Source organism: Nilaparvata lugens, chromosome 12 (assembly GCF_014356525.2).
Source record: "Nilaparvata lugens isolate BPH chromosome 12, ASM1435652v1, whole genome shotgun sequence".
Taxonomy (NCBI): domain Eukaryota; kingdom Metazoa; phylum Arthropoda; class Insecta; order Hemiptera; family Delphacidae; genus Nilaparvata; species Nilaparvata lugens.
In genome coordinates this window covers 1,074,299-1,091,253 of record NC_052515.1, presented here as the reverse complement: position 1 = coordinate 1,091,253, position 16,955 = coordinate 1,074,299, and the positions used below count along the sequence as shown (strand labels likewise).

Below are 16,955 nucleotides of genomic sequence, written 5' to 3'. Positions count from 1 at the left end.
AATTTGGATTAAAACTTGACATCACTTTGGACTATTTATGTGCCAAAATCAAGGAATTGAAGAAGTTTTGGGCAATTGCCTGTTTCTCTTTCCAAATATCGTGTTGTGACTGTTCTAATAAATAAATAAATAAATAAATAAATAATATACACGGTGTCCCACAAAGAGGTTTACACGTTTGATTTCATATTACGTGCCCATTCATGCAGCGAACTTTTTTAAATTTCACACGTTTACAAAGTAGGTTCTAAAAATGTAGTAAATATTCTGGGAAAATGTCAGCTCCCAAACCTTCGTAGAAACAAAATGGCTGCAGTAGTTTTTCCAGGAAGCGAATTGGTAAAATTTTCAATATGCCGCCATTTTGTTCCTACAAAAATTGGGGGGCTGAAATTTTCCCAGAATATTTTCTACAATTTTAGAACCTACTTTGTGAAGTGTGTAACATTTGAAAACGTTCGGTGCATGAATGGGCAAGTAATATAAAATTAAACGTGTAAAACTCCTTGTGGGACATCGTGTATGATGAAGGAAAGTATCGACTTATACACGTACGGGATAGGAAATTCTGGAGTGACGACGTATCATCACGTCTCAACTACTCTACTGATTAACTTGAAAAGTTAATAGATTCAAGATTTTAGAGCGTCAAGTTTTCAATCAGACCCTTACAGAGCACGGGTTAACTTCTAGTCTATCTTTAATATAATAAAGTGAAGAACTGGCTTACACACGTACGGGATAGGAAATTCACGAATGACGCATCATCACGTCTCAACTACTCAACTGATTAACTTGAAATGTTGCGTATAGTAGTTACTTAACTTACCGAGGATGTTTATGGCCCTATTTTAAATTCTGCAAGATTTCAATCAAGTTTTCAGTATCTCAAGTTATCATGAGCCCCTTGCGGAGCACAGGTTAACTGCTTGTTGTATTACATCAGATTTACCGGTATCAGCTATCCTCTATAGAAGGCACTGGCACGGCAGAGAATCAGCAACTCTGTTCTCCTATCTTTCTTCGCTGCCATTATAACGTGGACCTCACTATAGTACATGTATCTATGTATGAAATTATACATCTTGTAGATTATGAATATATAAATTATGTAAATATTGTATAATGTAGATAGCACGTTTTGTCTGCTTGCGTCCCAGGTTAAAAATCTGGACTATGACATGCGCACTGGGTTTCTCATGAGGAAGATCAAGGTGATTGATTCAATCAGCTCCTACTCGTGCGTTGCTAGGCAACCGGGCTCTTCACGTCCTTCGGAGACCCATCATTTTCTAATTCATGTGTTTCGTGAGTATCGGACTGCATGAGAAGTCCAAAGCACTTCTACTTTCAAATTCAAATTCATTAGCTCCTTGTACTATACTTAGTGCCGTTTGCACAGTATAAGTTTAAGCTAAATTTCAAACCAAATCTCGATTTTATTTTTGTTTAAGCTAAAATTCTGTTTGCACAGTATCAGTTTTAACTCTGTCTTAAGCTGGGTTTTTGTTTGGGCGTAAATGCCGTCGTCGATCACGACAGGGAGAGAATCTCAGATTGGGTAGATTTCAATTTGTCTACATAACCTAAAAGATTATGTTCAATTATGTTTTATTGGGGCAGGTTGAGCTTATACTTTTAAATTGCAACATGTTGATATTATTAGAAATGTTTAATTCTTTAATAATAAAGACAAATAATGTAAAGTTATTTGATCAGCTGTTTTAGCACACTTGAAATTTGGACAATATGAATGTCAACAATGCTTGTCGTCGTCGACTGCGGAAATTTACGCACAAACGAAAATGCACCTTGAAGTTTTCAATTCAATTTATTACTTGTCATGGCTTAACAATGGTAACCATAGACAATAGTCACGTACATTAAAATTTTAACATTAATTTACAAAGTAAGACTAGATAAATTTTTAAAATTGTGAAAGTATAATATTTGAAAACTTATAAATAATATGTTAGTTAAAACTCATAGGTACTTAGAAACAAAAACATCTGGAAACATGAACATTGCACTCGAAAGTAAAACGATAGATTCTTAATACATTTTTTTAGTCATATTTTGTTTTTCTCTAATCAGTTTATTAGAGATTGCCAACTATAGGGACACTGGGCTATCAACCAGATTTTCAGTTTAAACTCGTTGGAAGATTAAACGACCAAAGCAGGAGGTTTGAACTAAATAATTTGGATCAGCTTGACATCTGCAAAGATTACATACGAAAACATTATGATGAAGAACAAATCATTTCAATTTCTGGGATGTGGATAACATTTTAAACGTTCTCGCTTGAGTAAAGCAAATTATGCCAAATTAGTATATTTGATCAAAGATAATTATAAGATAATACAACTTTGAACAGTGCTCTTTCAGCAGAAGACATGTTTTACTAACACTTTCGAATGTTTTCCAATAGAAGTGGGAGAATCTGAATTCATGTTAAGGCCGCCGGAGGTAGACCAAACGAGCATAAAGCTGGACCATGGATTCTTGAGCTTAAAACACATAGAAACAACCCCGACATATAAGAAGCATGAAAAGACATATAAATCATGTTTTCAAAAGTGAAACTAATGTTAGCTGTAGAGGCTTTAGAGCTTTTAAATTGGCTTTATCCAGTTTATTATATTTTGATACTTACTTACTTGATACTTACTTGATACTTGAGCCATGTTTATGTCACGTTATCTTTATTCAGAACAATCATATCACATTCAGCTTATAATAAGAAAAAAATTATATAAATTAGTTAATATTGAGAAGAACCATTCTCTGCTGAACAATATTTTTAAAATGATGATTACTTTTTGGAATTTGCAGCGCACTCTGATAGCGTGAATAAGCCGGAAATCAGAGCGACAAAAGCTGCCCACGTGATAGTGGGTCAGCCTGCTGAGTTGGAGTGCACCCTGCGAGGTGATCGTGGAGTTCTCTACAACCTAGACTGGGTCCTACCCAATCCATGGAGGTTTCATGTAAGTGCTAGACTATATATCTAATAAACAATCAAGATATAGATGAAGATCACAAGTTGATAAAGATGAAATAGATAAAACAAACAAGGTGGTGCAGTCAAACGACACTTTTTAAAGTATTAAAATATGCAAAAAGGCAATATACAAAGTCTTGAGCCGTCCTATTTCACATAAAATTGCCTAATAATAGGTCACTGCCAACACACAAGGACTCTTATGCTGGCAGTGCCGAATATTACATTGATTACATTGAAAATTATTGTTGTGCAAGTTACAATAAATGTCTATTTGTAGGTAATTGTATATTGCATACTTTAGTGATTGTATTGTACAAGTATTTGTATGTGATTTTAGGCAATAAATTCAATTCAATTCAATACTCAAGCAGAGACTTCTTGCTATGTGGTGGAATGTGGGGTGATGTGGAGACCAACTATTATTTTTTAAAAAAATAAAAAAAGTCTCAGAAAATATTTTCAAGTCACATATCCCAACAAATCGTAGAACACAAATGGAAATTTTGGTTCTATAGAGAAAAATAGTTGAACTTGTGTACTTTTTGAATATTACTTCACTCACCCCACCCTTCATCATCAAGTATTTAGGAAGCATAATGGAAGAGGATATGAAATGCAACAAAGAAATCAAAGTAAGAATTGCTATGGCAAAAACAGCATTCAATAAGAAAAAGAGAATTCTTTGTAGCCAACTGGACAAGACACTAAGGAAAAGGCTAATAAAGTGCTATGTTTGGAGTGTAGCACTGTATGGTGCAGAAACTTGGACGCTGAGAAAGGAGAATAAGAGGAGGCTTGAGGCATTGGAAATGTGGATATGGAGAAGGATGGAGGGGATCAGTTGGAGGGATAAAGTTACAAACGAGGAGGTGTTGAGGAGGGTTGGGGAAAGAAGGAGTCTGCTGGATGTGATAAAGGGAAGAAAGAGGAGATGGCTGGGACATTGGATGAGACGGCAATGCTTGTTGGTGGATGCCATGGAGGGGACCATTCAGGGAAGAAGAGGAAGAGGGAGAAGAAGATACAAAATGTTGGACGACATCAAAGAGGGGATGAGCTACTATGAAACGAAGCGACTGGCAGAGAATAGAAGAGAGTGGAGGGCTGCTGCCATATAGAAGGACCTGCTTACGAGCAGAAAACTACAGACAGACAGACACCCCACCCCTACACACAGATGCATAGTCTTTTTAGGGGTATTCCATACATTTCTATTACAATTATTGTAATTATATTCAATATTGTATAAATGCATTTTCTGGAATAAAGAATATTTGAATTTGAATTTACTGCAGAACGGTGGCAACCATCATTGTTTAAGCCTCACTCTAGAATTTCACTGCATGTAAATCTTTGTTGAATAATAATTTATATTGTGGAATTTCTTCATAATTGAAAAAACACAGTTTTATTTTTGACACATCCATATCAATTTGATTTGTAGACAGGTCTGCAGTTTCGTGGTGTAACCAACACATTTTCAGATATAGTGATGTATCACAACTACTAGGACTATTCTTCTAAGTTCGAGAGGTTTTTTGAGAGCCAGGGCTTATTATGATGTCCAGGAATTTTTAAACGATGACCTGTCTCAAATACTGTCTGGCAAATTTGCCAGTAAGTCTTTTTTTAAGATTTCGTCTTGGAGACTCCAGGAGGGAGTATAAGACAAGTCATTCTTATGAATACTCAATTGCATACAGTACAGAACAGTCAAAGTGTATAAATCACCGGAATAGTCAAGCTAACATATAAGTCGATAATACAGCCCTACTCTAGTTACTCGTCATATTTTAATTCTTTGAAGTTAGTTCAATCTGAAAGGAACTCTTGTAAGCTATAAAAAGCTGCATCAATTAAATAATTTTCAATAGGTTTTTAAATGTCTGGGTACTTTCAATTTTTTTCAGCATGAGCGGTAACTTGTTATAGAATAATCTACCAGTATAGCTTGGTTTTTTCTCGAATAGTCTACTATTATGCCTCACCAAGTGATAGTCAGATCGGTTTCGCGTGTTGTAATCATGAACGTCAAGATTTTGGCTCAATTCACTTGCTCTTACAAATAAAATAACCTCATAGATGAACAAGCTAGGTACTGTTAGTAGACCCAGTGACCTGAACAGTGGCCTGCAAGAATCTAGCCTATTCGCTTCTCCTATACACCTAACAGCTCTCTTTTGCATCGAGTCAAAGAACAAGGCTGTAGATGTTAACTAAGTGTGCTTTATCTTGATCGCTGCCATCTTGATAAATTAGTGTTTTTGTTGTTTTGAATTTTATTGTGACAATAACGCCATCGATCCCAGAGGTGTGGGTAATTGATGAAGAAGAAGATATAAGGTAGCCTACTATCGGCTTGAACAAACAGCGTAATTTGAAACATAAACACCCTATTTCATGGGGTCTCTTCTTATGCAATATTCTCTTTATGTCGTAATCATTAGTTTGTAGCAATTTTTATTGAAACAGACAACTAATTTCGATTTGTTCGTGTTTCAGAACGGTGACATAACCATCACTAACTCTTCCACACTAGATGGTGGCGACATTTTAGAACACAAGAAGTTGACGATCAAGAAGGCACTGCTAGAGGACAGTGGTCGCTATATCTGCAACGTCAGCGATAGCTCGGACAACTACAACCAGGAGCACTATGACCTTAAGGTCCATGTCGAGGACAAACCTTACTTGAACCTGACGAGTGCTGGCAAAGATAGGGTTTACGTGGCCCGACCTGGACAGAACACTTTCGAGTGGGTCGTTAGCATTGTATCGTATCCTGAAGTTAAGAAAATTACTTGGTGAGTTTGATCATAGAGAAAAGATAGCATAACAAAATATCTTACGGTTTGTAGAATTCCTACAGTTTGGAAGTTCTGTATCAAATTATGAAGTTATATCCTGAAGTTAGGAAAATTACTTGGTGAGTCTATCCATAGAGAAAAGATATATAATAACAAGATATCCCATGGTTTGTAGAATTCATACAGTTTGGAAGTTCTGTATCAAATTATGGTGTTGTGTATCAAGTTGAGATGATACTGTATCGTGTGGGGTGATACTGTATCATTTGAACAAAGTGATAACTTAGAGAAAACATAGCATAAGATGATATCCAATGATTTGAATAATTCATTCAGTTTAGAATTTATGTATCAAATTATGGTGTTCTGCATCAAGTTGAGATGATAGTGTTTAGGTTTGTATCATGTGTGGTGATACTGTGTCATTTTTATGTGATACTGTATCATTTTTGGGTGATAATGTAGGCCTATAATTTAAACAAAGTGATAACATTGAGAAAAGATAGCATAAGTAGATATCTCATGGTTTGTAGAATTCATTCAAAGTTTGGAAGTTATGTATCAAATTATGGTGTTATGTATCAAGTTAAGATGTATCGTTTTGTGTTGATACCGGTACTGTATCATGTGTGGTGATCATTTTTGTGATACTGTATCATTTAAAGTGATAACTTTGAGAAAAGATAGCATAAGAAGATATCTCATGGTACATAAACGCCCTATACCATGAGGTATCTTCTTATTTAGTTATTTTGGTGAAGTTATGTGATGCTGGTAGTCTCTCATACTGTGCCGTTCTCACACTTGCCTTCTTACAGATTTACGCGCCGCGAACATGAGCAATTCACTTTTAATCAGCTGATGCCAAGCTTTTTATATCTGTATCTTACCGCTTCTGTAAAAATACAGATATGGTCAGCTGATTAAAAGTGAATTGCTCATGTTCGCGGCACGTATATCTGTACGCACCTTTACACTTCAGTGTGAGCAGCTACATGCAAATCAAAATGTGTTTGTAAGGCTCTTTCAAAGATTTTATTCTTCTTTATTTGGTTTCTCGGCTCATGCATGATTTCGCGGTCAAAACAGTAATAATAGAAAGTAGTCGACAGTAATCGGCTCGAGATAACAAATAATCGTCTTGAAAGTTGGACTCGTTGATTTTATATAATTGAATGAAAAAAGACTAAGAAATTGTCAAAAAACCACTGATTTATTGATAATTAGAAAGACCGGTTTCGGTTATTACACCATTGTCAATCTCTGATAAATATATGAGATTCAATAAATCAGTGGTTTTTTGACAATTTCTTAGTCTTTTTTCATTCAATATGAATAATTACCACAATATCAACTTCTCAACTACACAAAAAGTGATTTTATATAAGTTTATGGTCACATTAAATGCGTGTATGTGCAAGTCCATGTTTGGTTATGCATGACCAAGCGTGCAGATGAGAAACAGAATCAGGAAAGAGCAATAGGACTCACACTGAACGCGTGCACTTGCTGGTCGCGTTCAGTGTGATCAGTGCTTGATCTATCATGGCTATCTCATGTCTATCATTCGTTACAGTTTGATATTCTGGGGTGGCTATGACACACACCTTGGGGTGATTTTCAGGAGGCAGAAAAGGGCTCTGAGAATAATCTTTAACCTTAGTGTATGAACATCCTGTAGCTCAGTGGTCGCCAAACTTATGAGCCTGTGAGCTAGAATAGCATTTATAAATCTTCTAGTGAGCTACCAAGCAAAAGAAAGTTTAGAATAAACAAAGTATCTTATATTCCCTATAAAGATACATTTCTAGTGTTGAAATCTACTTATCTCATAGCAAAAAGTATAACAAAAGTTGAAATGTACATTTCAATGAGAGCAGAGGAACTCTTTTTGGCGATCAAGTATTTTCTTGATGTTTGGAGTGTACTTTGTAGCCGCCATTCTGATGCAGTTGTCCAAAAACATTTCCTGTATCGATTTTTTATAAATTTTATACTTGAAAAAGATGATTCACACAAGTAGGTGGGTAGAGCTGAGCATAGCTTTCAACCTCAATGCAACTTGAATAATAATTGGATATTTTTCTTTAGGGATTTGAGGCCAAATATTTCCAGTTGTAGAAAGTGATCTGAGAGACAAGATAATTTTAAAAATCCACAAATTCCATTTCAACTGAAGCCTGATCTCCACCAAAAGTTTTTACAACACAAGTTGCAATACTTCTGCATCGATCTCTACAAAAGGAGAGTTGACGAATTGTACCATATTCGATATGCTTTTAAAATCTTGAAATCGTTGATCAAACTGTTGTCTCAAGTCTGAATTGTAACGTATTATTGGTTATTGCTGAGGTGCTGTGAAGGATTTTTCTCGTCATTGATTTTCTTCAGACTGGAAAAGAGTTTATATTCAAACTGGACGACATTCTTTTCCCACATCTCAAGCTCCTTGGAAAACGATTTTACAGTTCAAATCATTCCACCGATGTCCTTATCTTTCCCTTGAAGCTGCAAATTTAAATCATTCAACTTCTCAGTTATATCTGTGAGAAATGCAAAATGTTGTAGCCATGTTTCTCAACCCAAGCATTTCTGTGAGCTACCAAAAACTACCCCACGAGCTACCGGTAGCTCGCGATCGACTGTTTGGCGACCACTGCTGCAGGCCTTATTTTGTGAGAGAGAGTATACCAACTTTGCCAGCCATGTACTCTCTGGAGATCATCACGTACGTTAATACAAATTGGAGGGCATTCTCATCCGTTGTACTTGATCATTCCTACAATACGAGGAGTGATGTCTCAGTCTTAGGTTACCCGGCACATAGACTAACTCTTCCGGAGAAAGGCCCACACTATTGCGCAATAAAGATTATAATAATAGACTACCTCATAATTTTAAAGATTTTTCCAACTTTTCAAATATATATATATATATATCGTATTGCTTGAAGTTGAAGGTGCATATTTTGTCGATCATGATCTAAATTTCTAATTACAAAGAAATGTCTAGGTTTTCTACCCACGCCTTAGCGTGGTCCGTCATATTGAAAATATCTTCAAATGTTCCATTAAAGGCTCTGGGGCATGCATTTATTATGTGGTCTATGTTCTGCACAGCAGCCCCACAGTCACAAACTGGAGAATCAACCCATCCCCATTTGTGTAGCAGGTCAGCGCATCTGCCATGCCCAGTAATTAGGCGATTTCGACGAAGCCAGGTGCGGCGAGGTACCTCAAAAACATTGAGTCTCAGTGTTGGATCCTCAGGCTTGTAAGGTGCTCTCAAAATACATTCCTCCCACTCTCTTTTCCAGTTGCCTGATTGGCTGAATGAGCAGTCTGATAGCTCTTTAGCTAACTTTTCAAATATGACTGGAAGGATAAGGGAAGTTCTGTTAAAAAGAGCGCCATACACAGTGGATGAACGTGTGGATGTCTTGAGGGGAGAAAATTACATATCATAGAATTATTACAAAATAAAAATGTCATTTAAATCAACTGAAATTAATCGATTTCTTCCAGGGGGTGTTCCTAGAGGCAGTGTTTTTTCTTTGATGTCTCCTCCTTGCACTATTGTATTTTTTGTGTTTATTATTGATTGTGACGATTCAATGTTGTGAAGCTTTTCTTTTATATGCAACTACTTGAATGAATGAAATTTGATTGATTGATTGTGTGAGCAGCTACATGCAAGTCATAACGTGTTTCAATGGCACTTTCCAGATTTTGTTTTTCGGATCATGCATGATCAGACATGCACTTACACATATACGCATTCAATGTGGTCACACCCTTAAGCTGCGTACACATATTCGTGCTTCCAACCCGCACCGAGCACGCTCCTCCCTCGTACCGCCCTCGTTCCTCCATCGAACCACAGTCGCGCCGCCCACGCACCCATCATGAACGTTACGGAAGATGTTAGATCTTCTCGCGTTCCCCGGTCGAACCATTGTTGCTCGCCGGTCGATCATCAATCGCTCTGCTGGAGTGACGTTCGGTTGCGGAGCAGAGCGACAGTCTGTACGCACCTTAAGGTGTGAGTTGCTCTTGCAAGCCTGACGACCTGTTACCTGTTACCATAGAACCTTGTACTATGTTGTAAACTTTTCAAAATTACATAATGTTGACAATGTCTTACTTGGCTCTATCATTTGATTTTTCTTTGTATTCGATTTCAGGCTATTCCGTCAAGGAAACAATCCTCTTAGTGAGATACGCCCCGACAATGAAAAATATACAACAACAATTTCACCAAAAAGCAGAAAATTAATAATCAATCATCCGAATGTCAACGATTCTGGAACTTATGTGTTGAATGTCAGCAACAGGGTTACATTCGAAGTTATCGATATGGAATTGAACGTGGAAGGTTAGTAAATTTATTATATTTTTTAAAAAATAATAATGTATTAGAACTGTAGTGAGGTAAATAGGAATATAAATCTCAGTAGAAAAAATTTTACTTTAAATCACTTGAAAATGGCATGAATGTTGAAACATGTTGTGATACAATAATTCTAAAAAGGGTACTGAGATTTGTATTTTTCTATTTATATTACAAGTATCCCTAAACAGAAAAGAAACTATAGTGAGGTCCACGTTATAATGGCAGTATTTGATTAATATTGGTGTCGCTATCCTTGTCTATCATTTGACAAAGCAGATAGCGCTATCCTTTTCTAGCTCTGCAATGTTGCCAGATCGGTTTTCAACAATATAGAAGTATAAATCATCTCTAGCTTCACGAACGACGCATCATCACGTCTGAACTACTGGACTGATTAACTTGAAATTTTGCATATAGATTCTTGATTTACCGAGGATAGTTATAGACCTATTTTAAATTCTTTAAGATTTCAGTAGATCAAGTTTTCAGTTTGTAAAGTTTTTAATCAGACCCATGCGGAGCACTGGTTACCTGCTAAAGTGGGAGATAAATTTATTTTAACACGGCTCTTTCTCAAAGACGGAGAGGTCCGATGCTCTATCCTCCACTAATCTCTCCCACTACCTAGCAGCATTCTCCTTCTTTTGTGTCTGTGTGAGAGAGCTTTGTAACGCTTCGCTCCCTTCCACTGGCAATGTTCCAAAGTGATATGTTTGTGTATGTTACGGAGATGTGTTCATCACAAGAACCTGAAGCGAAATGACACGGCGCATCCAATTGTGCGCAGGATGTCCGTCTGTGACTATGCTACAAACTGTGGAGGGAGAAATGGGTTTCTCCTCTTCATGTTAAAAGTAATTTATCTCGCACATTAGTGAACAAATAAAAACACAACGAAAAAGAATCAATTATCATGTCAATGTCATTGAATAATTGTTTTAGAATTTCGTGGCTAATAGATTTGAATCTGTTAACAGCTTTCATTGATATTCTGTATCTTTATTTGTATTTCAAATGTTAATTTTGTAATTTCATGGCTAAATAAGTTTTGATTGATTGACAACTTCTATTGATATTCTGCATCTCTATTCGTATTTGATTTTTTTTATGTAGTTGAAAAGTTGATATTTTGGTAATTAGGCCCTATTCATATTAAATAAAAAGGCTAAGAAATTGTCAAAACCGCAGATTCTATTAAAAGTAGAAAGACCGGATTTGTTGTTACACCATTGTCAATCTCTGATAAACTTATAATATCGGGGACCGAGCTTCGCTCTGAATTACAAAAGCATAACACATTTATTACGAAAGAAGAATTTATAATAACATTCATACAGAGATGTTCTATCTAATAACAGTAAATTGAGATTAATTCCCAGAGGAATGCAAAAATTTGCCTCACAAAGGCCCAGTTGCACAAAAGGATTAAATTTTAATCCTGATTAACTTCACGTGGACCAAATCAGAGAAGACCATTTCAAAAAAAAGATGGATCCACTGGAATTAATCAGGATTGAAAATAACCCGGCTTTTTTGCAACCGGCACTAAGTACCTGATTCAATTATTACAAAAGTTCAACAGCTGAGTCATAATTTTGACACAGTCCCACACACATGAACTCGCTCACTCACTTCCATCACCAACAGACGACGAAATAATTATTATCAGCTGTTTTCCCAAGGATGAATAATAATAATTATCCTTTTAATGTCCTTCAGCGATTTTCCCAGGGATGAGACCTAGTGCAATCGAATCTTTATATTATAAACCTACTATGTTCTGAATTTCGTGAGAATCGTTAGAGCCGTTTTCGAGATCCGGTGAAATACAAACATATAAACATCTAAACATATTATAAACAGAAATTGCTCGTTTAATAGTAAACGATGTATGATTACTTTTTGTAAAATCTGGTTTTGACGATTTCTTAGTCATTTTATCTAATGTTTTTGAAAGATTTGTTTTGGAATTTGGTAACTAATAAATTTGAATGTATTCACAGCTCCACCGGCCGTAGAGATCTTGAAACTGTACAACGAAACGACGCGGAAATACGAGGATGGCAAACCGTATTTCATGAAGGGCAAATCCCATAAGCTGAGCTGCAGAGTGATCGCCTATCCTGAGCCTAACATCTCCTGGTACTTTCATTATTTCACCAAGTATCCCGAGGTTGAAGACTATGAACCCTATCCAATCGATGTAAGTTGGGAATCAAATCTCTGATAAAAGTTGTTTTAATATGTATCATATACAGTATGTTCATCACTGTGTAATGATGAAGATCAACGAAGATCTATTTTTCAAAAAATGGATGTTAAAAGGGTGCAAAAGTTCCTTTCACACCTATAGTGAAGTCCACGTTATATTGGCAGTAATTGATTAACATTGGTATTGCTATCCTTGTCTTTCATTCGATAAAGCATGACAAGAGCATGTTTGGTCTCAAGCATGCATCGACGTGGACAAGAGGTGCTGACCTACACAATTATAACACGCGCTCAAGGAACATCTACAGAATACAGCAACATAGGACATTGTTCTACGAGAAAAATCCAATTCATATGAGTCAAAAAATGATGAACTCCCGCACCATCTTAGGGATATTGTCAATAGAGTGCAGCGCTAGAAAAAAATGATGGACTGATAAGTGTTTTTATGACATGAATAACTTTTGTTGTGTTTTTTTTGTTCTATAGTATGTGACAATTGCCAAACAATTTTATTGTTGTACATTCAATGAAAAATAAATTCAAATTCAAAGCAGATAGCGCTATTGTCAGTAAGTGATTAGCATTGGTGTTGTTGCTATCCTTGCCTATCATTCGACAGATCAGATAGCGCCATCCTCTTCTAGCTTTGCAAAGTTGCCAGATCGTGTTTTGACAATGTAGAAATATTATCTGAATATGAAGTGATAAACATAACATATTCTTAGACAATTTCTATCCAAATTTGGGAAAGTTACAGTTTTGGGCTTTAAGTTAAAGTTTTGCTCCTTTCCCAATAATTCATAGTTGGGAATGATATTGTATTTATCAATGTACAGGGTGACACAGAATAGCGGAAACTTTTAAAAACGCCATAAAACATTAGTGAGAAGGGCAAAAATTACTTTATTCAAACTAATGTAAAGTACAAGACTTGCCATTTGAGAACTATTAATAACATCTATCACTTTTTGACAATTACTTCTTTAAGATGGCTTCCTTTTGAACGAATACACTCTTGAAATCTGTGTTGACGATTCCTCACTGATCGCTGCTACATCTGCGTTTTCTGGTCCCATGATCTATCCATCTGCGATTTTCTGTCTGTGGAGATATCTCAAATCAAACGTTTTCACAACTTGACCAATAACTGTGGTTGAATCATAACAGACAATTCAAAATGAAATTAACGATATATATATGAACGATTGCTGCAACATTTCAGCTGGGATATTGTTAATTTTATTTTGAATTGTCTGTTATGATTCAACCACAGTTATTGGTCAAGTTGTGAAAACGTTTGATTTGAGATAGCTCCACAAACAGAAAATAGCAGGTGGACAGATCATGGGACCAGGAAACGCAGATGTTGCAGCGATCAATGAGGAATCGTCAACACAGATTTCAAGAGTGTATTCGTTCAAAAGGAAGCCATCTTAAAGAAGTAATTGTCAAAAAGTGATAGATGTTATTAATAATTCTGAAGTGACAAGTCTTGTACTTTACATTAGTTTGAATAAAATCATGTTTGCCATTCCCACTAAAGTTTTATGGCGTATTTAAAAGTTTCCGTTATTCTGTGTCACTCTGTATCATTAAATAAATATTAAATCTTATGTTTTTCTGTTTGTGATTTTCAGGAAGAGGAGTATGACAATGTAGTGGACCCAAGTTTTGCATTGCGTAAGGAATCCCGTCTACATATACAGGCAACCCAGAGTGGCAGATTGTATTGTAAAGCTTGCAATGACCTCGCGTGTCATAGTGAAAGTATCAATTTTTTGGTGACAGGTGAGTTAATAAATAAATAATATCGTGTGGCCTGGCTGGCTCAGGTCTGGTGTCAAGAGTTTTCAGGTCGCAACTGATCAATTTCAGGGCCTCTGACATGACCTAACAACTGCTTTTCAGGCAGCCGGGACCGACGGCTTAACGTGTCCATCCGAAACACGGGAGTGGCCCGAGATAAATATCTTGCCCGGGCCGGGATTTGAACCCGGGCCTCTGAATCATAAAGCCAGCATCTGATCCAATCGAATACGGCCACTCCTAATACTATAGTTAATACTATAGTGAGGTCCACGTTATAATGAAAGTTTTTGATTATCAATGGTATTTCTATCCTTGTCTATCATTCAACAAAGCGGATAGCGCTATCTCTTTCTCGATTTGCTTTGTTGGCAGATGGTCTTTTAACAATGTAGAATTGATAGTTAATGAACAAAATATTTCATCTTAGTTATGAAAATTCATTATTAACTTATTGAAAATATAATTTATTGCTTCATAGAATATGATTGATTACTTTAAACGAGAATGAACAGTTAATATTACATCAATAAACCTGTATCAGCTGCTGTCTATAGGAGACATTGACAAGACAGAGGATCGGCAACGTTGTTCTCATATCTTTCTCCACTGCCATTATAACGTGGACCTCACTATACAAGTTTATGACTATTCTCAATATTTAAGCAACAAATTGTTCCAATATCAAGAAACGTTTGCTAGTCAGATTCAAGTACTTGAAATAAGAGTGTATTCAGCTATAGTGTGGTCCACGTTATAATGGCAGTAGAGAAAGATAGGAGAACAACGTTGTCGTTTGTCTGCCTTTCCACTGTCTTTTATAGAGGATACCGGTATATCTGATGTAATATTAACTGTTCATTCTCGTTCAAAATAATCAATTATTCGTTTTGAACTATTTTTGACGATCCTCAAGTCTAATTTTTATTTAAAACTAGTATTCACGTGCGGATCGCTTTCGGATCCGAAAATTATTCAGAAAAAATAAGTATATGTTATCAATGATTTAATAATAAATTTTCATATTTGATATAGAATATTTTGTTAATTATATTTCTACATTCTTGAAAAACCATTTGGAAACGTTGCAGAGCTAGAAAAGGATAGCGTCATCTGCTTTGTCGAATGATAGACAAGGATAGGGTCACCTATGTCAATGAAATACTACCATTGCAACGTAGACCTCAGTATCATAGTCTTTGAATTTGTAGAAAACATAGAAACGTGAATTAATTTTGTTTTATATAGATTTTGGCTGTGCCTGTTGATTCACCACCAAATTATTTTAAAAATTAATTGTGTATCAATGAAAGAATAAAGAGTTAGGCCCTGTTGCACAACAGCCGGTTAAATTTTAACCGTGATTAATTCCACGTGAACCAATCAGAGAAGGCGTTTTTGAAAAGATGGCTTCTCTGATTGGTTCTCGTGGAATTAATCACGGTTAAAATTTAACCGGCTGTTGTGCAACCAGCACTCAGTGATTAAAGCAATTATGTGGAAATACCTTCTACATACTCCTGAATTACACATTGCATTTCTTTGTCGATGAATGGATGAATTAATTGATGAATTTATGTTTTCAGACGTGGCCCATGGTTTCAACTTATGGGGAAATAAGAACCTAGTGGTGGGTGATAATGCCTCTCTAAGCTGTGCAGCCTCAGTCTATAATTTCTCCAACAATTTCACCTGGGCACATTTGGATAAGACTGGCCGAATTAAGAAAATCAGCAAATCTGACAGTAAGTTTATAAATATTTTCCAATATCAAACTTTACGATCTATGAATTATTCCACTTAGATTTAATGAATTGAGCGTCCAATATATATTTTTCCTACAATTACCTTGAAAAGTGACCATTCCTGCACTGATTACAGATCGCAAAGAATCACTTTCCCGCTCTAGTGCGCAAAGTATTACTTTGCGTACTCTTAATACTTTGCGTATCATCTTGCAGCCATCCCAATCAGCTGTTGACATTTTTGGCTTGTGTAAACTCTAAGGTTCAACTTTAAGAAATTTATATTGATTTTAAATTGGTAATCAATAATTTTGATGTAAAGTGGACTGTATTGAATAGAAAAGAAACAAGTGATATCTCTACAGAAACAAGTACATGCAATGAATATATAAAAGAACAACTCACCGAAAATCTGCAGAGTACCTAATGTAATATTTATATTATTGAGCTTACAACTCCCAGGTAAGGTATTCAGGTGTCCCCGAGGTAGGAGATGAATCAAGGATGGTGAAAAGGCAAGCTTAATTGTCATCTACTGTTGGTAAATTCGGCTTCCATCATATAACGTTGCACATATATTTCTGACGAGATATTTACAATGTCTTTAAAGACTATAGATCGGTGAACTTTCCAATCGAAAAATAATAGTTTAAAACTTTCAACTAAAAGGAGTTTGGCAAACACTCTTCCAAACGTAGGTTTATGGTGTACGATTTAACACTAACGAAAAAATAATAATTTGAAGAACGATTTTCTTCTGGGAATGATCGACGAAAATTACCAATTCCCGACTCGAGGCAAGCTATTTCAAAGCGAGACTGAACTGAAAAAGACAGCCGACCGGCTAGTGAGCGCGACGCACTCAAGTGAAAGAAATACGAACTGAACGAGGAGCGCGCGTCCAATTCAAAAACGAAAAATGAAAACTAGAGCTGGCTCCAACATCCCCCCCCGGCTGAAAAGCTATTTTCAGACAAGGCTAGA

General features: G+C 36.1%; 1 protein-coding gene across 4 annotated transcripts in view; it reads left to right on the top strand.

Moving 5' to 3' along the window:
- Positions 1 to 16,955, top strand: part of LOC111052905 (vascular endothelial growth factor receptor 1) — a 120,191-nt gene that overhangs the window by 52,792 nt on the left and 50,444 nt on the right. For 3 of the 4 annotated variants that reach the window (XM_039438604.1, XM_039438603.1, XM_039438601.1), the window contains exons 6-11: positions 2,836 to 2,990; positions 5,510 to 5,811; positions 9,998 to 10,188; positions 12,210 to 12,409; positions 14,058 to 14,208; positions 15,813 to 15,971. In XM_039438604.1, coding sequence (XP_039294538.1) covers positions 2,836 to 2,990; positions 5,510 to 5,811; positions 9,998 to 10,188; positions 12,210 to 12,409; positions 14,058 to 14,208; positions 15,813 to 15,971 — 1,158 coding nt within the window. Of the gene's footprint in view, positions 1 to 1,160; positions 1,309 to 2,835; positions 2,991 to 5,509; positions 5,812 to 9,997; positions 10,189 to 12,209; positions 12,410 to 14,057; positions 14,209 to 15,812; positions 15,972 to 16,955 lie in introns of all 4 variants that reach the window. The other variant, XM_039438602.1, reaches the window with a different exon arrangement.